At 47.9% G+C, this 23,002-nt stretch overlaps 1 protein-coding gene across 11 annotated transcripts in view; it reads left to right on the forward strand.

Moving 5' to 3' along the window:
* GTF2IRD1 (GTF2I repeat domain containing 1) overlaps positions 1–23,002 on the forward strand; it is a 70,772-nt gene that overhangs the window by 24,810 nt on the left and 22,960 nt on the right. For 8 of the 11 annotated variants that reach the window (XM_053275356.1, XM_053275358.1, XM_053275355.1 and 5 more), the window contains 10 exons: positions 9,473–9,601; positions 12,305–12,446; positions 14,263–14,412; positions 15,235–15,418; positions 15,862–16,175; positions 17,347–17,436; positions 18,371–18,454; positions 19,737–19,920; positions 20,855–20,880; positions 21,398–21,518. In XM_053275356.1, coding sequence (XP_053131331.1) covers positions 9,479–9,601; positions 12,305–12,446; positions 14,263–14,412; positions 15,235–15,418; positions 15,862–16,175; positions 17,347–17,436; positions 18,371–18,454; positions 19,737–19,920; positions 20,855–20,880; positions 21,398–21,518 — 1,418 coding nt within the window. In that variant the 5' untranslated portion in view covers positions 9,473–9,478. Of the gene's footprint in view, positions 1–9,332; positions 9,352–9,472; positions 9,602–12,304; positions 12,447–14,262; positions 14,413–15,234; positions 15,419–15,861; positions 16,176–17,346; positions 17,437–18,370; positions 18,455–19,736; positions 19,921–20,854; positions 20,881–21,397; positions 21,519–23,002 lie in introns of those variants that run through there. The other 3 variants (XM_053275353.1, XM_053275363.1, XM_053275361.1) reach the window with 2 other exon arrangements.

Below are 23,002 nucleotides of genomic sequence, written 5' to 3' on the forward strand. Positions count from 1 at the left end.
AAGCTTGCTTCCTTAGATGCCAAGGACATCTGTGCGACTCAAAAGCTTGCTTCCTTAGATGCCGAGGACATCTGTGTGACTCGAAAGCTCACTTCCTTAGATGCCGAGGACATCTGTGCGACTCGAAAGCTCGCTTCCTTAGATGCCGAGGACATCTGTGTGATTTGAAAGCTCGTTTCCTTAGATGCCACGGACATCTGTGCGACTCTCGAAAGCCTGCTTCCTTAGATGCCGAGGACCTCTGTGTGACTCCCAAGCTTGCTTGCTTGCTCTCAAGGCAGGCTTTGGTTATCGGGCGGCATTGGGAAGGACGTTTTGATTGGCACAGAATTTAACAGCCTCTCTCGAGGGAGCGCAGAAAGCAGTCTTTGTGATCAGCACAGTGTGGAGGCGAGGAGGGAGGTTGCCGCTTCGCTCACTAATACACCCGGCTAATTTTAGTCTTCGGCAACCCTTTGGTGCCGTGACGTACAGTTTGAGGCCCCACTTTGCCGGTTAGCGTTTGGCGTTTGTTGTTGTTTGTCAGGAATGGCGACCTCAGCACAGATGGCAGAGGTTTCTGAGAACCGGGGAAGAGGCTGGTTTGGCCAGTGTTCAGTGAGGGGACCAGGTCTGGGGCTTGAAATACCAGTCCAAGCCAGATTTGGCTTTCTGCGATACATCAGTCAGCGCTGTTCTTGGCACGCCTTGGATTACCAGTCCTCCAGGGCTACAGTCTTGGCCAGAGTGGTCAGCCTTGCCACTCTTCCACTGATGAACCTAAGCTTTATTTCTTCCCTCACAACAACCCTGCGAGGTAGGTAGGATGGGCCTGGAGCCATCGGAAATCTGCCTCAGTCTCCAGGTGGTTCCTGAAAGCCATCCTGGAGATGTCGATGGCTTGATTCTCTTGAAAATATTGGAGCTTCCCTCTACACTCCTGCTTCAGAAGACACCAGTTTTGGTCAACAGCTCTTTGTGATTATTAGTTGGCCTCCGCATCGGCTTTTTGCGGCTTGAGGCGCAAGGCCACAAGCTGCCCACTGAGCCTCTTCACTGTGCTGCCACACCTTGCCGGCCATGCCTCCGATTCGGGAGATCCGTTTCGGGAGCTCCCGAATCAAGGGCAGTCTGTATCGCTGCTCTGTTGGACGGGTTCCTCAGACTGCTGCGCCTGGCCTAGAGCAGTTGTTCTATCTCCAACCAGGTCCCTATTGACCCCTCAGGCCACCTGGGCTAAGGAGCTGCAGTACTACCTCTGGCCATTATAAGAGCAGCGCTGTGGAGTCCAAGCCGTAAACTCTCTCTGCCTGGGAAGCAGCCCAGGAAGGAAGGTGCGTTTCTTGGCTGAGCAGGACTTTTGAATGCTGGTCTTCCAAGTTCGGTTCCCCATGCTTTAGCATGCAAGAGGGATGGAAGTCTCTTTCTTCTGCATGCCCTCCCATACGCCCGTGGTCCTGAGGATCTTGAAGGTCACCGGTGTAACAACCCCCAACGGGTCGCTGTGATGGTTGGTTTGCCTTTGTTTCCACTGAGAAACAGTGGCTGCTTCCGTGACTTTTCTTCCCCCCTCGTCTTTCGGCGAGGCTACAGCGAAGGTTAAATCCTGCTGCCTTGAAATCAATAATTGCTTTGTTACTGACTTTGGGGCCAGGGAAGTTTGCCTGTGTTTATGGGGTGTGTGCGCGCACGCGGGGGTGGTGAGGGGGGAGAGATTAATCTTTAATTGCTTCTTGGCCTCACTTCAAACAGCCCTTTTTGTATAAGATTTTCCGTTGTGACCAAAGTCGCTGGAGGATATAGGTCATTTTCACCCCCTCAGCTTTGTCAAAGTTGCCATTTCTCCTCCCCGCCACAAGTTGTCTTGGATTCCACACAACCCCACACACCCTTTTTAAAAAATGAAATCTCCAGTGGGTCCTTTGGTTGATCATAGAGTTAGTTAAAAACTCATGTTGGCATTGCTGTGTTTTCCTCACCTGACGGGTCCTCCTCCTTGTCTGATTTGACTCTGTTCCTTTTAATAGCCATGTGGGACCAATTTTTTTGTTTCCTGAAGCAATGAATGTTAAGATGGCCCAGAAGCTGCTTTGAATTAGCTGGAAATGAAAAGGTCTTTGGTTTTTAAGGCCAAGGCAGGGGCGTTCTCGGGCATAGAAGGGCTTTCTTGATTGAAAAGCCGGGATCGTCGATAAACATTGATTCCGTTGGAGAGGCGGTGTTAGAAGATTCCCAGCCGATCTTTTAAAAGGGCCTCCAAAAGAAACAAGTAGAGCATTCAGAATGATGATGAGATCTTGGTGAGAGAAGAACTTTAACAAACGCAAGAATTCCATTTAACCTTTGGAATTCTCTGCCACAAGATGTGGTGACAGCTACAAACCTGGATGGCTTTAGGAGGGGTTTAGATGCATTCAGGGAGGAGAGGTCTATCAACGGCTACTAGTCTGACGGCTATAGGCCACCTCCAGCCTCAGAGGCAGGATGCTTCTGAGTACCAGTTGCAGGGGAGAGTGCATGCTTAGAGATTTATATATCCGGCGGTATAAAATTATGATAAATAAATAAATGCCCTCAGCTCTTGCCTGCAGGCTTCCCAGTAGCATCTTTTGATTTGCTATTGATTTGCCCAAGAAATCAATAATGGTGGCTGTCCAAAGCCCCTCCAGTGGTCCTCTAGATGCCACTGGTTAACTCTTTCACTCTTTGTCATTGCAACGACGCAGCCTTAATATCCTAGAATGCATTCCAGGGAATGACTTCAGACACATTTCTCACACACACACCCCTTTTTTTTTCTTGTTGAAATGACATCCAATCCAAAAGAAACCCAATTTTTTAAAAATATCCATAATTTGTCTGTCTTCATTTCCACAGGCAAAGTCTGTGATTTTAGATTTGCATGAAAACCGAAGCGAGCGCCCTTTCTGCCGTGCACCCGGTCGCTTGTTAAGATCATCCGGGCGCTTTCCAAATTAGACCCTTCAACGAGGTCACGGCAGATCTTGGAAGTGGGCTTCCACACTTCTTGCGCTGTGACACTGCAGTCCCTACGCGGACAGCAGGCCGCCGTTCACATTTCCAGTGCCTTGTTTCGAGACGAATTGCTGTGATACAGAGCTCGTATCTCCGGCGTTAAAAGGTTGCTGTTTTTTTGGGTTGTTAGTTTCCACGAGACTGCTCCCCCTGCCTGTTTACATTTTGAATGCGACTTGCCTGAACGGAGGCATTTTGCTGCTGTTGAGCAGCTCGGCTGGAAAGTGCCCTGGAGAGGTCCGGTCACAGTTGCTGCCAATGCGTTGGGTGGCAACTCGGGACCGGGCCTTCTCTGTGGTTGCCCCGGGGCTTTGGGATGTGTCCCTGCTGAAATAAGAGCATCTCTTTCTCTGGTTGCTTTTAGGAGGACCCTGAAGATGTATCTGTTTTCCCAGGCTTTCGATTGAAATTGCAATTTTAATGTGTTTTAATTTATTGATATGTTTATGAGTTTTATGAGTTTGAACTGTTTCATATTGGTCTTATATTATGTCTTAACTTGTACACCGCCTGGGGATTTCTATATCAGTATAGAAATTCAATCAATAAGCATTATATTGTCTATTTCTCAATCCAGGAATATCGAGGGTTTACTACAGATCATTAATGGATAGAGGGTTAATAATATAAGAGGACATCATTTCAACTGGAAAGCATAAGAGATCTAATAGGAATCATGGGGAAATATGTCAGGAATCCCCCAGAATGGATTTCCATCCTCTTTGGGTGGGGGTGTTCAAAAGTAAAACAGAGATTGTAGCTCAAATGGGTGACATTTTGGTGTGAGGATTGAGCTCCGTCTGTCTTGGTGTTTTTTTTAACCCAAGCATCTAGTCTAGTTAGTCATGACTAAGAGCCATTGAACTCAATGAGACGAGTTAGTCATGACTGACTGAAGTCTCAGTAGTTTCAGTGGGATGTAGTCACCACTAGCTTCGTCTGGGTGCTGCCTGCTATTATGGACTGTAGAGAAATGGTCGCCTGCATTATTGTTCGTGTCAACATCTTGTGTTCATGGCCCCACCACTAACAGAGATCCGGTTGGTGGGGACTAGAGACAGGATGTAGCGAATAGTGGATTTAAGCCCAGCCTTTGTCTCAAAGCAAGCCCACGTGGGGGAAAGAAAAATGCTGCTTCATTCCTTCCATGTTTGCTCAACAAATGCTGTTCCTTTAAAACTTAAAACTGTTCCTTTGGTAATAGCTGCCACCATGCCCACTTTTAAACAGAGTTTATCTCCCTCCCACCCACCCCAGTATGGGCAAAATTCTAGGGAAACTCTCCTTCTCATTTACCAATGGAAAAGTACAAACACCCCTTCACGTGCAGCTTCCACGTGGTGGGAAAACTTGGTAGGTTGCTGAACCATTAACATTGAGGCATGTTTGCACCAGAGTAAAATCCCTTTTCCTGGGTTAAAAATCCACTCAGAGAAAGGTAAAATCCAAAGAACAAAAAGAGGAGGGGGGAAAACTTTATTCAAAATACTACAGACTGCTTCAGTCTGAGGCTTTCTCAGCTTTTCGCTACAGGTAACAGAAACACTCAGTACTTGCAAGAATACTTTCAAAGAGCATCCCAGCTGGTATTTGGAGTGGCACACTTTTAAAATCGTGGTTACCCAGTTTACGTTACAGATAAAAACACTATAGACCAATTGTAAGGATTTGCAAAAGCACACAATCAAAAGAAATCTAACGCAGGCTACCTAACACACGGTTCCCTGGCTAAACCTTTCCCTGAAGCCGAAGCCCTTGGCTTCCTTTGATTGTGGCCTATTGGCTTTGGAACACCCTCCCTAAAGAGCTTTGCCATGCTCCCTCCCTCATTGTTTTTGTTTTTTTTAATTAACAACACATCTTTTTAAAGAGGCCTTTCTGTGTGTCATCTGCTGCATATATCTGGTAGGTTCTTTAGTTTTTATAGCTCCCAGTTTTTAGCTTTCTAAATAACTTTTAATGCGGAACTTCTTTTTAAAATGTAATTCTGATTGTGGTTTTTGCCTGGTCTTTTGACTTGTTTATTTTGGTTAATTTTATTATTACTATTTACTATTACTACAAATATTTATAGACCACATTTGAACCAAAGTTCACAGAGCGGTTTACACAGATATAAATTAATACATACAATCATACATACATAAAGATGGCTCCCTGTCCCCAAAGGGCTCCCGATCTAAAAACAAGAGAGACACCAGCAACAGCCACTGGAGGGATGCTGTGCTGGGGACGGATAGGACCAGTTGCCCACCCCTTGCTAAATATAAAAGAATCAGTTTTAAAAGATGCCTCTTTGCTCAATTAGCAGGGGACAGTTAGTCTTATTTTACGTTGTATCAATTTTATTAATATGATGAGCCGCCCCGAGCAGTAATGTACTAGAGAGCCAGCGTGATGTAGTGGTTAGAGTGCTGGACTAGGACCAGGGAGACCCGAGTTCAAATCCCCATTCAGCAATGATACTAGCTGGGTGACTCTGGGCCAGTCACTTCTCTCTCAGCCTAACCTACTTCACAGGGTTGTTGTGAGGAGAAAACTCAAGTATGTAGTATACCGCTCTGGGCTCCTTGGAGGAAGAGCGGGAGATAAATGTAAAAATAATAAGAATAAAAATAATAATAGAGGGGTGTGGTATAAATATTTTGAAATAAATAAATAGTGTTCCAAAAATATTGTCTGCACTGACTAGCAGCATCTCCTGGGGTCTTTCCCAGCCCTACCCAGAAGGTTGAATCTAGGACCTTCTTCATGCAGATCAAGCACTCTTCCACTAAGCTAGGGATGAATAGGTATTGCAGACCAATTTTGTGTGTGTGTGTGTGTGTGTGTGTGTGTGTGCATTTGTGTGTGTGTGTTTGCTTCTTTATGGTCTCCCTGAATAAGCCAAGAAGCTGTTCAGAGTTGTACAACGGTGAACAAGATGTGCCGACGCTTTATTAAAAGGCCTCGCGAAGCAGGGGGAATCCTGAAGGCAGCCGTCGGCTCATAGAAGGCAAGAGGTGTGTGTCTGGAGGGTTCATGGGCCCGAGGGGGCTTTGTAGGGGTTTTTTTTCACTGCACAACGGGAGAGGAGGGCGGTTTAGAGCGACTGGAAAGCACTGCACAGCACGGGGATACCCGTGACGGCCGCGTTGCTAAGTGCAGGAGAAATGCAGTTGGTGGCTGTTTCTCTTGACGGAAGAGCAACCTTTGCTCACAGAAGGTGGGGTGGGCCTCGGCAAGGTGGTGAACAGCGGTTGCTCGGAGGTGGAGGAGCAGGGAAGGAGAGGCGGACGGAAGTGGAGGGCTTGGAAGCGAAAAACAGAAAGGGTAGAGGGAAAAGAGGGGGGAACTAAAAGCAACCCCCCCACACACACACACCCCACCCCCTGCCGCGGCAAACCGTTGAGAATTCAGCTCGGAATCGACAGCAAGTGGTGTATTACTGGTACAGCAACAGGCGATCCGTTTGGATACGTTCAGCTTTGGTTTATTTCAAGCCAACGTCCTCCTTTCCCGTTTCTCCTGAGGTTACGTTGCCAAACGTTATTGGCAGTTAAGAGGAGCAAGAAAGCAAGCTGTTAGGTCAACGCAAAGCTCCTTGCAAGAGGCGAGCTGTGAGGTCAACAGAGAGGTCCTTGATGAAGTGAGCTTTGCAAGAGGTGAGCTGTTAGGTCAACCAAGAGCTCCTTGGAAGAGGTGAACTGTTAGATCAAAGCTGAGTTTCCTGCACGGTGAGCTTTGCAAGAGGTGAGCAGTTAGGTCAACTGAGAGCTCCCTGGAAGAGGTGAACTGTTAGATCAAAGCTGAGTTTCCTGCATGGTGAGCTTTGCAAGAGCTGAGCAGTTAGGTCAACTGAGAGCTCCCTGGAAGAGGTGAATGTTAGATCAAAGCTGAGTTTCCTGCATGGTGAGCTTTGCAAGAGGTGAGCTATTAGATCAGCGGCGAGGTCCTTGAAGAAGTTAGCTTTGCAAGAGGTGAGCTGTTAGATCAACAGAGAGCTCCTTGAAAGAGGGGAACTCTTAGGTCAAAGCTGAGTTTCCTGCACAAAGTGAGCTTTGCAAGAGGAGAGCTGTCAGAGAAGTCCTTGAAGAAGTGAGCATTGCAAGAGGTGAGCTGTTAGGTCTCAGAAGAGCTCTTTGTTATTGATGAATAAGGTGAGCAACAAAGCCTTTGCAAGAGATGAGCTGCTAGATCAAAGGAGAGCTCTTTGTTGCTGGGGATTAAAATGAACCACAAAGATCTCCAGAGTTGCATACAGGAATCTTTTCCTGCTCTGTCTGGCGATACTGCCGGGCACTGACCCTTCCACATCCAAAGCAAGGACTCTTCCACTGAGCTCCAGATGCTTTTGACGAATATTCATAGCCGCAGTATCCAGAGCCATTGCTTCATCAAACTCAGTATTGCCAACACTGACTGGCAGCAGCTCTCTTTCTTTGGCAGAGCAGTCTTCCCTAGCTCAGCTACTTGGAAGCCTTTTTATAATTGGAGATGTCCGGGGATTGAACCTGGGACCTTCTCCCTGCAAAGCTTGTCCTCTCCTGCTGAGTATAGCCTCTGCCCAATTTGCTGCTCCTTCTCCCTCCCTTGATGCCTTCTGAGTTGATCAGCCTGCGCCTCGGCCTTAAGGACTAGCAGCTTGCTTCTTCAAATTAGCAAAACCTTATCTTCTTAGAGCAGTGCCCAGAGACAGCATCAATAAAGCACCCGTTTCCTGAAGGAAGGCACATGCGTTCCCCTTTTATGCCCAGTCCCATGGAAACGCCCCCGCCCCCCATCCCCTTCAACTTCCAGATGCTTCCTCCCTCGCTGCTGCTGCCGGAAATATGTCTGCAACCGTTAGAACCAGGTCACGTTGTTTTTCCTCCGGATTCCAAAGCCTCTGCTGTTGCCATAAAGGCCTTGGGCTGCCAGAGACAGTGATCCAAAGACACAACCCGCTTCCCAAACACGACTCGGCAAAGATCCGGGCCCGTGGTCTGATTCATATGGAGCAGCCTTCTACCAACGCAGACTGTCAGTCCATCCTCTCCAATTCTCTCCAACTCTCCATGAATCACGAGGGCGAGAGATTGGACTTTGGGGGGAAGGACATTATTAGGGGAGGGAGGAGTTTGCTCTCCATGAAAGACTCACAGAGATAAGGCCTTTAATGTCAATTTATTTGCCATCTTTGTCAAGCTTGCTTGATGTTTCCAAACTTATTGCAAAAACGGCCAAGTTAAGAGGACTTTGCATGAGGCCAGGACCTTCCACTGATCTCGAAAGAGTTTTTATATGGCTTTGTAGTGTATTTTGTATTTTCTCCCACCCTCCTTTTTGGTTTGTTATGGTTTAGTGTGTTGTGTGTTTTTAGTTCATGTTTCAATGTTCTGTCGCGACCCGCCCTGAGAACAATTTGTTATGGGGCAGCTAATAAATTACTATTATTATGCTATTTACACACAGTCTACCAGATGTTATTGACTGGATGTAATGCTTTAATTATTGGGCCCTTTCCAAGGGTCCAGGATAACTAAAGAAGAATTAAAGATTGCATCGTAGTATTCATGCTGTCCCGAGTAGTGTGGCCTTCTGGAGTTGGTGTGTTGTGATTTTATCGATGCCCAAGGTGTCGAGATGGTGTTCAGGTTCTTCTGGTACTGCACCAAGGGCACCCACAACTATTGGCACCACTGTTGTTTTCTTTTTCCAAAGCTGCTCAATTTCAATCTGAAGGTCCTTGTATTTAGTTATTTTCTCCAGTTGTTTTTCGTCGACTCGTCTATCCCCTGAGATTGCAGTATCAATTATCAGAACCCGATTCTTCCCGATGACTGTCAGATCGGGCGAATTGTGCGCTAAATGCCTACCAGTTTGTATTCGAAAATCCCAAAGGATTTTTGCCTCTTCATTTTCTGTGACCTCAATCAGATGATTCCACCCATTCTTGCTTGCTGGCAATTTGTAATTCTTGCAAAAGTTCCAGTGGAGCACTGCAGCAACTTTATTGTGTCTTTCTTTATCATCAGTCTGCTGTGCGGTTTTCTTATAGCAACATACAAGGTGTTCAACTGTCTCATCCACTTCCTTGCATAACTGACACTTACTGTCTTTCTGGGTCTTATCAATTTTTGCTTTGATGATGATGATGATGATTGATTGATGGATGGATCCAAGCCCTTAAGATGGTCCTTAGGTAGAGAAGGGCTACCTCCGCGGAACTATTGTCCTGGCCCACCCAATTGCAGGCTTCCCAACATTCCAGTGGCACCAGGAGAGAAGCGATGGAAAACCAACTCTCCTTGGGTAACGTCCCACTTGACTTGAGCTGCAGTATTTTGAAGCCTCCTGGAATCATTGTTTAGAAAGGTGGGGGATTCCTACTCAGAAGGAATGACTCCATCGCCTGGCATTGCCGGGAGGTGGGGGGGGGAGCTGAGTCAATCGAGGTCTTTGGGCCTCATCCTGACCTTGTCCTTGTCTCTTTCAGGTGACTATGGCACTGCTGGGGAAGCTCTCCGACAGGCCCCCAAACAACTCCCGGCCCGACCACTGGTATCTGGTGTCCTCTCAGAAAGATGAAGTTATCACCAGCTTAGTATCTGCCTTAGATTCTATGGTAAGTTTTCCCCCTGCAAGCTGAACCATATTTTTAAGGATCGGGGGAAGTGAGTCCACAGAACTTCTCCACTAGTAGAGGGTTTGGCGAGGGCTTTGTTGCTATGAGGGCCAACGTATTATTTTTTTGATATCTACACCCCTCGAGATGGAAAACAGAGGATCGCCTTGCCAGGCGTTGAGCTTTCAGCCTGTTCTCATGCTATAAAACGATAAACTTGGATCCATGTTGTCAGAGGAGTGGAGATAAAAATTGGCAGGACTGTCCTCCAAAGATGACTCTGTGGAAAGAGTGCGGCAATTTATTCGTTGTGACCCTGACCCTTTCCTCTGTGCAAAAATGACTGCAATGTTACCCTCGGTGCTTGAGGATAGGGATAAAGAAGGGATAATAACACAAAGAAAGCTGGCAGTGCAGCAATCCGTTCACCTCTTTTCCATCTATGGGGTGTAGACATTGCCAAAGATCGCTATGAGCATCCATCCCCTGAGAGCGTCCGAATCGGTACCCGCTTCGACCGCGGTACCCACTTCAACCCCATTGGTACCCGATTGCCAACATTTCTAGGCCTGGCTCATGTATTAATAACTGCTGCAATCGTAATTTAGAAAACACACACAGCCATTTGAAAGCCATCCTTCTCTCTCCAGCCCCATGTAATTCTTTTTTTAAAAAAAATGTGGCTAAAAATATATCCGTTGCCTCCTGTTAAGCACTCCCGGTCATTGGCTGGGCTGCTGTGATGTCACAGCCCCTCTGCCAACATTCTGAATGCTGTGGAGGAAGGTCAGTCACCGAATGTTGTCAACCGAAGCTGCCGCCGGAAGGGAGAGATAACTTTCTTGGGCTGCGGCAAGAAAATTGTACGGGGAGTCGAAAAGCGATCCATTTGAAGACGTGTTGGCGAGCGAGCAGGGTCACTGATCTTTTCTCTCTGCACACTGCTGTTGCGGGCAAGCGCTTCACAGCTCGGGCTCTGAAGTGGAAATCGCTCTCTCACATCCTCAGTCTGAAGGGTTTTGAAGTCAATCTCTACAAACACGTTTTGTGTTTTTCTGTTAACCCTCGCGGCACCATCTGGCAGCTTGATACTCCCTTGTGAGTCTCGCCAGGCCATTGTGAGCGATTCCACAAGAAGACACCGCTTTTATCTCCGACGACAGAGACAATAATTTGCATGGATGTCTCTTTTATTATTATTATTCCTTCCTTCCTCTCTGTTTTTGATGTGTCTGTGTTTTTAATATGCCCATAGAAATGTGACATAAGTCAGTTTCCAGAACTGAGATCACCATCTTGCAAGGTTGTTGTAACAAAACAGGTTGTATTTTTAACCATGAACCAGAAGGAGGTGTGTGGGCTAGTTCAGACGTAACAGGGAACCATGGTTAAGCCAGATTAAGAATATTCAAACATCCCTGCTGGATCAGGCCCAAGAAGGCCCATCTAGTCCAGCATCCTGTTTCACACAGTGGCCCACCAGATGCCCCTGAGAAGCCCACAGGCAAAAGATGAAGGCATGGCCCCTCTCCTGCCATCGTTCCCCTGCAACTGGGATTTGGAGGCCTGGAGGTGGCCTATAGCCATCAGGGCTAGTAGCCATTGATAGACTTGTCTTCCACGAATGTGTCTAAGCTCCTTTTTAAAACCATCCAAGCTCGTGGCCATCACCATGTCCTGTGGCAGAGAGTTCCACAGATTAATCCTGCGTGGTGTGTGAAAAAAAAGTCCCTCTTTTTGTCGGCCCTCAATTTCCCAGCCATCAGTTTCATAGGAGGACCCCTGGATCTAGAGTTGTGAGAGAGGGAGAGGAAATTTCTCTACCCCTGTTCTCCAGACCACACATAATTGTATACACCTCTATCATGTCTCCCCTTAGTCGCCGTTTTTTCTAGGGTCTGACTCTGTAGCCAGCAGCTTCCTAAAAAGGGAGCTGGTTCTGTAAGTTTGTCTCTGTTTGCTTTTATCCACCTGGCCTCTTCTCTGGACAGAACTTCAGTTGTGGTCCATGCCATCATTTCCTCCATACTCGCCGTTACTTCCTTGCATCCCCAGCAGCGACTGTGATCCGTCCCCAAGAGCCCCGTTGCATCCCCGAGGGCCTTCTCCAATTGTATGGAAATATGCCGGGTCTGAATGGCAACAAGAGTGTGGTGTAGTGGTTAGAGCAGAGCTCTAACCACTCCACCTGGTTGGAGCCAGCTCCAGCTGGCTCTAGACTACAGCTTCCATCATCCCCGGCTCCAGCGGCCAATTGTCAGGAGTGATGGGAGTTGAAGTCCAGCATCTGCAGGAGGGGCCAAATGATGCCGTCCTGGATTACACTCACTGTTCTAAGGCCATGATCCTGTCTGCCTTTACTCACAAGAAAGTCCCACTGATTTCAACAGGATATGTCCCCAAGGAAGAGCTCAATACGGCGGGGGTGGTCCTAGGCGCCGCAATTACCTAGCTGCGCCACTGACTAGGACCAGGGAGACCTGAGTTCCAATCCCTACTCAGCGCCAAAACTCACTGGGTGTCTCTGGCTTTTCTCTCAGCCTAGCCTACCTCGCAGGGTTGCTGTGAGCAGAAGCATAACCATGTCAACCGCTCCGGGCTCCTGGGAGGAAGGGCGGGATATCCGTGTATAAACAAATACCGGTATCATTCCACCCTGGCTTCTTCCCCCCCCCCCCGATCTTTCCGCCTTCCCTCCTGTAGTGTTCAGCACTTTCAAAACTCAACGCGGAAGTGGCCTGCGTGGCGGTTCACGACGAGAACACCTTCGTCATCGGGACGGAAAAGGGGAGGATCTTCATGAACACGAGGAAAGAGGTCCAGGCAGATTTTAAGAAGTTCTGCAGTAAGTAACCCGTTGTCCGCTGGTGGCGGGCGGGCGGGGGCGCAGTTGTGCTTGGTCAGACCTGCCAGGAACTCCCAGCTTATGTGGGGATTCTCTTGCGGCCAGGCTGAAAGTAATCATGTCCACTTTGTTTTGCTTTATCCCTCCCCCCACCAAAAAACCCTGCATCTCTCTCCGTCTTTGATTAAAATTCCGAGAAGGCTTGGACAATAATAATGACAAAAAATATAGTGGGCAGCATCCAGATCAATAGTAATAAATTATTAATAATAGTAAAAAATAAAATAAAATAATAATAATAATAATAATAATAATAATAATAATAATAATAATAATGCCACACAATACACAATACATCTGCCACACAATACACCAGATATAACTGTAGTCGAGAAGAAAGAAAAACAAGTCAAAATAATCGACATAGCAATACCAGGGGATAGCAGAATAGAAGAAAAAGAAATAGAAAAAATCACCAGATACAAAGATCTACAAATTGAAATTGAAAGGCTGTGGCAGAAAAAGACCCAAATAATCCCAGTGGTCATTGGCGCCCTGGGTGCAGTCCCAAAAGACCTTGAAGAGCACCTCAACACCATTGGGGCCACAGAAATCACCATCAGCCAACTACAAAAAGCAGCTTTACTGGGAACAGCCTATATTCTGCGACAGTATCTATAACAATTGACAATAAAATTTAGCCATCCCAGGTCCTTGGGAAGGACTCGATGTCTGGATAAAACAAACCAATCAATAACACCTGTCTGACTGTGTAAACAAGAAATAATAATAATAAATAAATTAATTAATTAATTAACGACTTTATTCGTTGGCCGCCCCGTAACAAATTGTTTTCCGAGCCGCTCACAACATTAAAACAAAGATCCGATGGGGAAAAAAACATAAAACCTGACAGACAAATCATCACACTTCATTCCTTGGTGCTGCATTCCTTCAGTGGAAGGGTTTGCGGAAGGCTTGTTTCCGTGCAAATATTAATGCAGCTCAACTCCCAGTACCTGCTCGGCTGAGTCTGTGCCAGCAGCAAATTTCGCTGGAGGCCTAATCCATCTGTGAGCATTCAGCACTAGCAAAGATTTTCTTCCTGGTCTGTTGCACCCGTTTGGCTGTTTCAGACAGCCAAAAGCAGATCATCACTGATGACTTATCGGGCACACCTGATCATAGGAAGCTGCCTCCTACGGAGTCAGATCATTGGTCCATCTAACTCAGGATTGTCAGCCCAGACTGGCAGCGGTTTCTCCAAGGTTGCAGGCAGCAGCCTCTCTCGGCTCTGTCTGGGAGATGCTGCCAGGGATGGAACTTGGAACTTTCTGCTCTTCCCAGAGCAGCTCCATCCCCTGAGGGGAAGATGGAGTGCTCACAAATGTAGTCTCCCATTCAAATGCAAACCAGGGTGGACCCTGCTTAGCAAAGGGGGCAATCCTTGCTTGCTGCCACCAGACCAGCTCTCCATATCTCTGGCGTGATATGGTCAAAATGCCCATCCTCGGTTAACAATCTTGCGGCTCTGTATTATCGTTTATTATTTAATTTATTTATTTATATGCCCCCGGACTCCAAAGGCTCTTTTGGACCAACTGCAGTTTCTGGGTTGTTTTTCAGGGGCAGCGGCACGTATGATGCATTGCGGCCATCTAATTGATGTGTCCGTTTACTGCTTGCTGTGCTCTGTCTGGCAGCCTTTCGGTGGAAACAGGCCAATGGCCGCCTGGGCGTTCAGTGTCGGAGGCTGGCCGTTGGGAGCTTGCTACGCCTCAGCCTCTTACTCTTTTTCTCTCTCCTCTCCCACTAGCAGGAGTCCAGCAAAGGAAAGACCAAGAACTCGACAACCAGAAGAAGGCCAAAGATTTTGGCCGGACCATTCCCCGGATCTCCCCAGATCAGGGATCGGATGTTTACCTCCTCAGGAAGATGGTGGAAGAAGTCTTTGACGTGCTTTATAGTAAGGACTGCTTTCTGCTGCAGGGATGGAGCCATAACTTCCACTTTGCAGGTGGAAGGCCCCACGTTCAATTCCTGGCAGCATCTCCAGGTAGGGCAGGGAGGAACCTCCTGCCTCAAGCCCTGGAGTGCCGCTGCCAGTCCGTGCAGACGATACTGAGCTAGACGGACCAAGGGTCAGGTTCAGCCCCTGGCACCAAGCCAGCTTGGCGTGACGGTCAGAGTGCTGTGTAGCTGGTTAGAGTGGTTGAGGACAGGGGAAGACCTGAGTTCAAATCCCCGTCCAGCCACGGAACGCACTGGGTGACTCTGGGCCAGTCCCTTATCGCTCGGCTCAGCCCTACCCCGCAAGGTGGTTGTGAGGAGAAACAGAACCATGTGCCCCACTCTGGGCTCCTTGGAGGGAAGAGAGTGATAGAAATGGGTAAGTAAAGAAATAAAGAGAGAGGAGAGCTGGTCTTGTGGCAGCAAGCATGACTTGTCCCCTTAGCTAAGCAGGGTCTACCCTGGTTTGCATTTGAATTGGAGTCTTGATGTGTGAGCACTGTGAGATCTTCCCCTCAGGGGATGGAGCCGCTCTGGGAAGAGCATCTAGCACTTACATTAGCACTTACATCTAGGTTCCAAGTTCCCTCCCTGGCAACACCATCTCCAAGATCGGGCTGAGAGAGACTCCCGCCTGCAACCTGGGAGAAACCACTGCCAGCCTGTGTAGACGATAGTGAGCTAGATGGACCAAGGGTCTGACTCAGTATATGGCAGCTTCCTATGGTCCTAAAGGCCAAAAAATGTGTATAAACAGAATTCTTCCCCTCTGTCACAGGTGAGGCCTTAGGGAAGAACACTGTGGTCCCCTTGCCGTATGAGAAGCTCTTGAAAGAGCCCAGTTTGCTGGCAGTGGCCGGGCTGCCTGGCGGAGTCACCTTCAGGAAACCTTCCGAATATGACACCAAATCTCTGATGGCCATTTTAGAGCATAGTCACAGCATGCGCTTCAGGCTAAAACGGTAAGGGTCCCTAACTCAAGGGTCACACAACTGACTTTCAGGTCTAGGGTGGAGAGAACCAGTTTTGGGGCAGCGAGAATGAATCGCCCCTTTGCTAAGCAGGGATCACCTTGGTTTGCATTTGGATGGGTGACTATGTATGAGTGCTGTCTGCTGTAAGATATTCCCCTTCGGGGATGGGGCTGTAGCTTGGTGGCAGAGCCTCCGCTTGGCATGCAGAAGGTCCCGGGTTCAATCCCAGGCAGCATCTCCAGGAAGGGCTGGGAGAGACTCCTGCCTGGAACCCTCGAGAGCTGCTGCCAGTCAGTGTCGACAGTCTTGAGCTAGATGGACCAGGGATCTGACCCGGTCGAAGGCAGCTGCCTACATTCCTATGTTGATCGGGGATGGACAGAATAAAAGTCCTTCGTCCCGTTCTGAGCGTGTTCTCCTTCTCCTTCCAGACCCCCCGAAGATTCCATCCGGGACCCCAACCCTGGCCCCGAGATTAATGCCCCCGCTCTGCTGCCGAAAAGCCACCGAGAACCCGGCCTGAACAACATGCACGTGAAAACGGCCAGCCAGGACTCTCTCCCTGGGGTCAGCCCCAGCAGTTTCCTGTACGGCGTATCTCTGCCTGCCCAGCTGGCCATGGAAATCAAGCAGGAGGGGCCGGCCGGCCGGCACGGGATCCACGCGGTGGGCGAGATGCTGAGGTCGTCCCGGCCGCCAGGAGAAGCGAAGGTGCCTTCGCCACAGGAGTTCGGGGACTGCTGTGGTAATGGCCTTCATGTTTGCTGCCCAAGGATTGGCTGTCCAGGACTCTGGCGTCCCTCGGCTCGGAACAGGAAGAGGGCGGGGATGGGAAATGGAGGGACAGAAGGCTTGATAGGGTCAGAGGTCTGTCACTCCTAGGCAGGCACGGAGAAAGCCAAATTGCGTCCTCCACCCACCAGGCCTGGAAGAAGCTTGGACGCTTCAGGCCGGGCCTGCACGCAAGTCGGAAGGATTCTACTTCCAACTGTAGTCCGAGACGAGCCAGGATCGGACGGGCTGTCCGAATCGACTGACGGAACTGACAAACCGTGGTTTCTTCTAACCAAAGTGTTAGAAATCAACTGAGACCTGGATCAAGGTCTGCAGTGGGTTTCAGAGTTTACGTCAAGGAAGCTAGTTCAAGGAGAGCAGAGCTGGTCTTGTGGAAGCAAGCATGGATGGTCCCCTTTGCTAAGCAGGGTGTGCCCTGGTTTGCATTTGGATGGGGGACTCCCTTGTGAGCACTTTAAGATATTCCCCTTGGGGGATGGGGCCGCTCTGGGAAGAGCAGAAGATTCCCAGTTCCTTCCCTGGCAGCATCTCCAAGATGGGGCTGAGAGAGACTCCTGCCTGCAGCCTTGGAGAAGCCGCTGCCAGTCTGGGTAGACAATACTGAGCTAGAGGGACCAATAGCCTGCCTTGGTACAAGGCAGCTTCCTGTGCTAGAACAGGGCTTCTCAAATGTGGGTCTCCAGATGCATTTGAACTACAACCCCCATCATCCCCTGACATTGTGGCAGGGGACGATATTAGTTGTAGTCCAGCAATGTCTTGGAGGCCCAAATTTGAGAACCTCTGGGTTAGAAGAAACCAAGTTTGGTCGGTTCGGGGATCGTGACCGATTCTGTGCTGTTTGTTGATCCGAAGTAGAATTCTTTTGATTTGTGTGTAGCCAGGGGAGGGTTGAACAAGCCTTTGAGTCGTAGAGATGGAACCAAGATAGAACCCTGGTTCTGTATTTCATCTGAACTGGCGTAGATTGTAGCAGCATACAGAGTAATGTGTGAATAGTCCATTCATCTCTGCAATGCCTGCAGTGAGCAAAACAGCCAGATCTGCTTTTCTCGTGCAATTCTGATTTCTCTCTCCCCCTCTCTCTCTCTTTCTTTCTTTCTTTTCTTTCTTGGGTCCAGGACAGAAATCTACTCTCCCCGGTGGTCCACTTATCCAGAACGTTCACTCTTCCAAACGCATCCTTTTCTCCATAGTCCATGACAAATCAGGTATTTATCGGTATCATCATCATCTATTACCCTTATTTTATTTATATACCACTTTTAAATGCAAAGGTTTAAAAGTGGTATATAAATAAACAGCAAAAGTTTTGCCCAGCAAAAGGAATAAGAAAACATTTCCTTCTCTTTGTGGTCTTGAGGGAGCAAGCATGAATTGTCCCCTTTGCTAAGCAGGGCCTACCCTGGTTTGCATCTGAATGGGAGACTACAGGTGTGAGTGCTGTAAGATCTTCCCCTCTTAGGGGATAATGGGGCCGCTCTGGGAAGAGCAGAAGGCTCCAAGTTCCCTCCCTGGCAGCATCTCCAAGATAGGGCTGAGAGAGACTCCTGTCTACAACTTTGGAGAAGCCGCTGCCAGTCTGTGTAGACAATCCTGAGCTAGATGGACCAATGGTCGGGGTCCTTTTCCAGGAATCACTGGCTAGGTTTCAGGGCAGCAATTGGAGAGCCCAGAAGAAGGAACGAACGTAGTCATAATGTGGATTGTGTACACTGCCTAGAGATGTATATATTAGACGGTATAATAATATGATAAATAAAATTATATCGCCAAGGAGAAGTCAAAACACGAGGCAGCCATCAAGGCAAAGCCGCAGAAGTCTAGGCCGTCTTCTCCCACCAGAGACGAGGGGCTCAGACTGAGGAGCAAACGCCGAGTCTAGGCTTTTATAGGGCCTGGTGGATGGGGATTGGCTCTCAGGGATCAGCTGATAGAATGTTCAGCAAGGCCGGTACTGCAGCCTAGGGGGCGCTCTCTGCTCAGAGAGCACGATCCACCACGCTTGCATTAGGAACAGAACTGGGGGTGCGGTGCTGGTGGAGTCCACTTTCTGCAAGTCCGAGACCTCGAACCGCCAGGTGCCGGTTTGCACCCCGTGCTCGTTTCGGTGTGGCACCGAATCGTCTTGTTTTGTTTTGCCAGATAAATGGGACAGTTTCATAAAAGAGACGGAAGATATCAACACTCTGCGGGAATGTGTGCAAATCCTCTTCAACAGCAGATATGGTGAGTGGGCGGCAGACGCCTGGCTTTCATCTGCCGTGCGTATGGCTCGCATATTATTAGAGAGCCGTCTCGGTTTGGTTTGGTTTTGAGCTCCCCCCCGCCACACACACACATACACTCCTTTATGGCAGTTTTAGACATTTTTCATTTTGATCCTGTATCGCAGAAGGAGAAGCCATATGCTAGATGTCCTCTCTCTGATGGGCTCCTTTGGCGTGGGGTATTCTTGCTGCTATGCTTCTGATGAATGCTAGCATCTTTTTGGGGGGTGGGGCCGTCGCTCAGTGCTTGCCGTGCAGAACGTCCGAGATTCAATCCCTAGAGGGCTGGGTAATGCCCTGTCTGAAACCCTGAAGCCTGCCTGAAACCCTGAGGAGATGCTGCCAGTCAGAGTAGACAGTACTGGGCTTAACGGACCAAGGAACTGACTCGGTATAAGGCAACCTTTGGAATGAGGCCATGGCTCAGTGGGCAAAGCATCAATCGGCTCTATTCACCTTGTTCTTTTAGACGCCCGGTGAAGACCTTTTTGTTCACTCGGGCCTTTTAAAGTTTGGTTTTTAAATTTGATTTTTTAAAACTGACTTCTTCTTTTTCTAAAAAAAGGGTTTTAATTGTTCTGTATTGTATTTTGTATTTGTGTGGGTGTGTTGTGATTTAATGTGTTATGTATTTTTACTTGATGTTTTCGTGCCTTGTCGAGAAGAATTTCTTGTGGGGCGGCTCACAAATCCCCTGCATCTCTGTATCGTGCCAGGAAATACCTGCCTGTAACCCTAGAGAGATGCTGCCAGTCAGAGTAGATAATATTGAGCCAGAAGGACCAAGGGTCTGACTCAGGCAGCTTCATGTGTACCTATGTTTTGCAGCTTCTTTGTGTTGCTCAGGGAGTGTATACTTGGCTGGATGGGGGCCTTAGGAAGCTCCCTTATCCCAAGTCAAACCATTGGTCCATCTAGCTCAGTGCTGCCTACTCTGACCGGCAGTGGCTCTCCAAGGTTTAAAGCAGGAGTCTTTCCTAGCCCTACCTGGAGATGCTGCCAAGGATTGAACCAGGGACCTTCTGCATTCAAAGGGGATGTTCTGCCCCCAAGTCTCCAGATTCTCTCTTTCAAGGACAAAACAGATGTGATGGTATCCATGGATAGAACACTTCCCTATATAAACATCCCAAAAGTGCCCGGTTGTGTGTAAGTGTTCAAATACTTCTGTGTAAGGTTCACACACCAGGAGTCTCCCATTTTTACCCTCTTGAACTGACCGTGTCACCCTTTGCTTTCAGCTGAAGCGTTGGGGCTGGATCACATGGTCCCCGTCCCGTATCGGAAAATTGCTTGCGACCCCGAGGCAGTAGAAATCCTTGGGATCCCGGACAAAATCCCCTTCAAGCGGCCCTGCACCTATGGAGTTCCCAAGCTCAAGCGAATATTGGAGGAGAGGCATAACATCCACTTTGTGATCAAAAGGTAGCGTGCTGGTTCGGGAAGCTGAAGACGGAACTGCAGATCATCTGCAATGGATGAACTCCCCATAGCTTGATTCAGATTTAGGCTGAGCAAACCAAGCTGCAGTTCGGAACTGTTGGGAAATGGCTCTTCTTGCTCTAAGCTCAGTTTTGAAATTCAAACCCTGTCACACTCCTTATCCCATCACCTAAGGCGATGCAAGTTGCCCTGGGGCATGTACTTCCCAGGACACCTTAGTCCGTACTCGGGTCCCTGGTGAAACTGCATTTCCCAGGGCCCTCAGTGAAATTGCATTTCCCAGGGGCCCTCAGTTGTTTGTTGATTCATTCGATTTCTATACCACCCTTACAAAAATGGCTCAGGGTGGTTTACATTAAAACAAAACAATTCAAGTCAATTAACAGTTAAAAACGTGGACTATAAAACACCATAAAACAATTAACAATTAAAACATTCAACACAATTTAAAAACCCTGGAAAACCAGGTTACAATGGATTAAATTTTTTTTTACAACAATTTAAAAACCCTGGAAGGCCAGGCCAAACATATCGGTTTTGAGGGCTCTCCTAAAGGCCAGTAATGAATTCAGATTATGGATTTCTGCAGGGAGTGCATTCCACAGCCCAGGAGCAGCTACAGAGAAGGCCCGCCTCTGAGTCGCCACCAGACATACCGGTGGTAACTGGAGATAGGCCTCCTCAGATGATCTTAACATGCTGTAGGGATCATGCAGAAGAGTCTTAACCACCCAGAGATGAAAGTTTGGGGTGGTGAACAATTTTGACAAATAAATAAATAAACTGCATTTCCCAGGGCCCCCGGTAAAATTGCAATTCCCAGGGCCCCAGGTGCCTGAAATGCTGTTATTGCAACTACTGGAACGGAAGTCTCAAGTACTATTTTCCCTAAATTGTTTTGTTTTCCTTTTTACAGGATGTTTGATGAAAGGATTTTTACAGGTAATGGAACATGTTAGCTTTCCTTCAATTGTTTCTGTGGGGAAATGGCTTTGGGGGCTGTGTGGATATAACTTGGAGGGTGGTGTGGTGTCTGCACCCCGTAGTGTCACTCTTTGCACTTAAAAACTCATAAATGTCCCCTTCCCCCAGCTTCAGAGTCTGCAAATGGGAAGGCAAAGTTGGAGCCATTTGGGGGTCAACCTATCTCAGGATCAAACTAGATATCAGTAGCCATGTTTGTTGATTCATGTGCCAATGAATGAGTGTCTTCTTGGCATGTAAGGACTAGGGATGTGCACAAAATCCACATGAATCGGATCTGAATCGGATTTGAATTGGATTTGAATCAAATTTGAATCGAATCGTGCAGATTTTGTGCACATCCCTATCAAGGAGGCCTCTCTTATGCATTCGTTCTCTTTCTCTCTTCACTCCTTTCTCTCTCCCTTCCACCGTCTTTTCTTCTTTCCTCACATTTCCTCATACCTTCTCTTCCTTTTGCCTGGACTGCAACCAGGAAGTAAATTTACCAAAGATTCAGCCAAGATAGAGCCATCTAGCCCCTCTGGGGAAATATCTCCTGAGCCACACAGAATGGCATTTCTTCAACTGGCAGGGACTTCCCAGGCTAACCACAGGTAAGTCCCTTTCATCCTGCAAATAACTTACCTGTCTGTCCGAATGTTGCCTTCCGAAAGCCACGCCTGTGATGTTGACCTTCTTCGGTTTATTTAGGGTTTAGTATTGTTTATGCTGGTGTGTGATTAATATGTTCCCCTTACTGTTTAATGCTAATGTTCATGGTTCTGCATATGGTTGGATGATACATCTGTATGTATTCAGAAATACCTAGCTTCTGTCTACTGAGTCAGACCCTTGGTCCATCCAGCTTAGTATTGTCTGCACTGACTGGCAGCAGATCTCCAGGGTTTCAGACAGGGTCTCTCCCAGTTCTACTTGGAGAAGCTGGTCTTGCGGGAACAACATAAATGTTCTCCTTTGCTAAGCAGGGTCTGCCCTGGTTTGCATTTGAATAGGAAACTACATGTGAGCACTGTAAGATATTCCCCTTAGGGAATAGGGCCGCTCTGGGAAGAGCATCTGCATGCTTGCATGCAGAAGGTTCCAAATTCCCTCCCTGACAGATCTCCAAGATGGGGCTGATAGAGACTCCTAGCTGCAACCTTGAAGACGCTGCTGCCAGTCTGTGCAGATAATACTGAGCTAGATGGACCAAGGGTCTGACTCAGTATACGGCAGCTTCCTATGTTCCCATGCTTCCAGGGATTGAACCTGAGACCACCTACATGCAAAGCAGATGTTCTGCAACTGTAATATTTCCCTTTCTAAATCCAAATGTACTTTGATTTATTTGGGATTCTAGTCCCCAAAAGCTCTGAGCAGGTTTCTGTTAATGATCAATGTTCTCAGTCGAAAGTGTGCCTATACAATAGGCATGCTTTCCAACAAACTTCCGTGTTATCGTTTGCGCTTTTCCCTTTTGGACTTCATTCTACATTGCTAGAAAAAAATCTGTTAGTTTCCAGCACAACTGAAAACCCGGCCCAAATTCTTGCCACGTCAAAAGTTTTCAATGGAGAGCTTTGTGCTTGGATTTTGGAAGTGGGACGTCAAGATAAACACTGCACAGCCAGCGTGCACAACTGTGGACAAGAAGCTGCAGATAGACTACAACACCTATCATTCCCAGCCACAGGGGCTAATAGTCAGGGATGAACTAGTCCAAGAGAAGCTGGAGGGCTGTTCCCTCTAAGGCGTGTGCACCTGCACATGCTCACAAGTTTGTTGATGTCTGCTCAGTTAATTTTAGATCCCGCTAAGGTTGAATCGGGAAGGTCCCACTCTGAATGCACATGCACACACTTTGCCTTGATACAGCCACCCAGACCCAAACTCATTCCACACAGCGATGGAAAAAATCAGAGGGACCACTGGTAGGGATCTGCAGATAATTCGAATTGATTTGAATTTGAATCAGATTTGAATTGATTCAATTCGACTTGCACAGAATGGGATTCATTCGAATTGATTCAAATTCAGGCAAATTTCAATCGAATTCACATCAAATTTGAGCAAATTTGATTCGAGTTCAGATGGATTC

The sequence above is a fragment of the Hemicordylus capensis genome, chromosome 12, assembly GCF_027244095.1.
Source record: "Hemicordylus capensis ecotype Gifberg chromosome 12, rHemCap1.1.pri, whole genome shotgun sequence".
NCBI lineage: Eukaryota > Metazoa > Chordata > Lepidosauria > Squamata > Cordylidae > Hemicordylus > Hemicordylus capensis.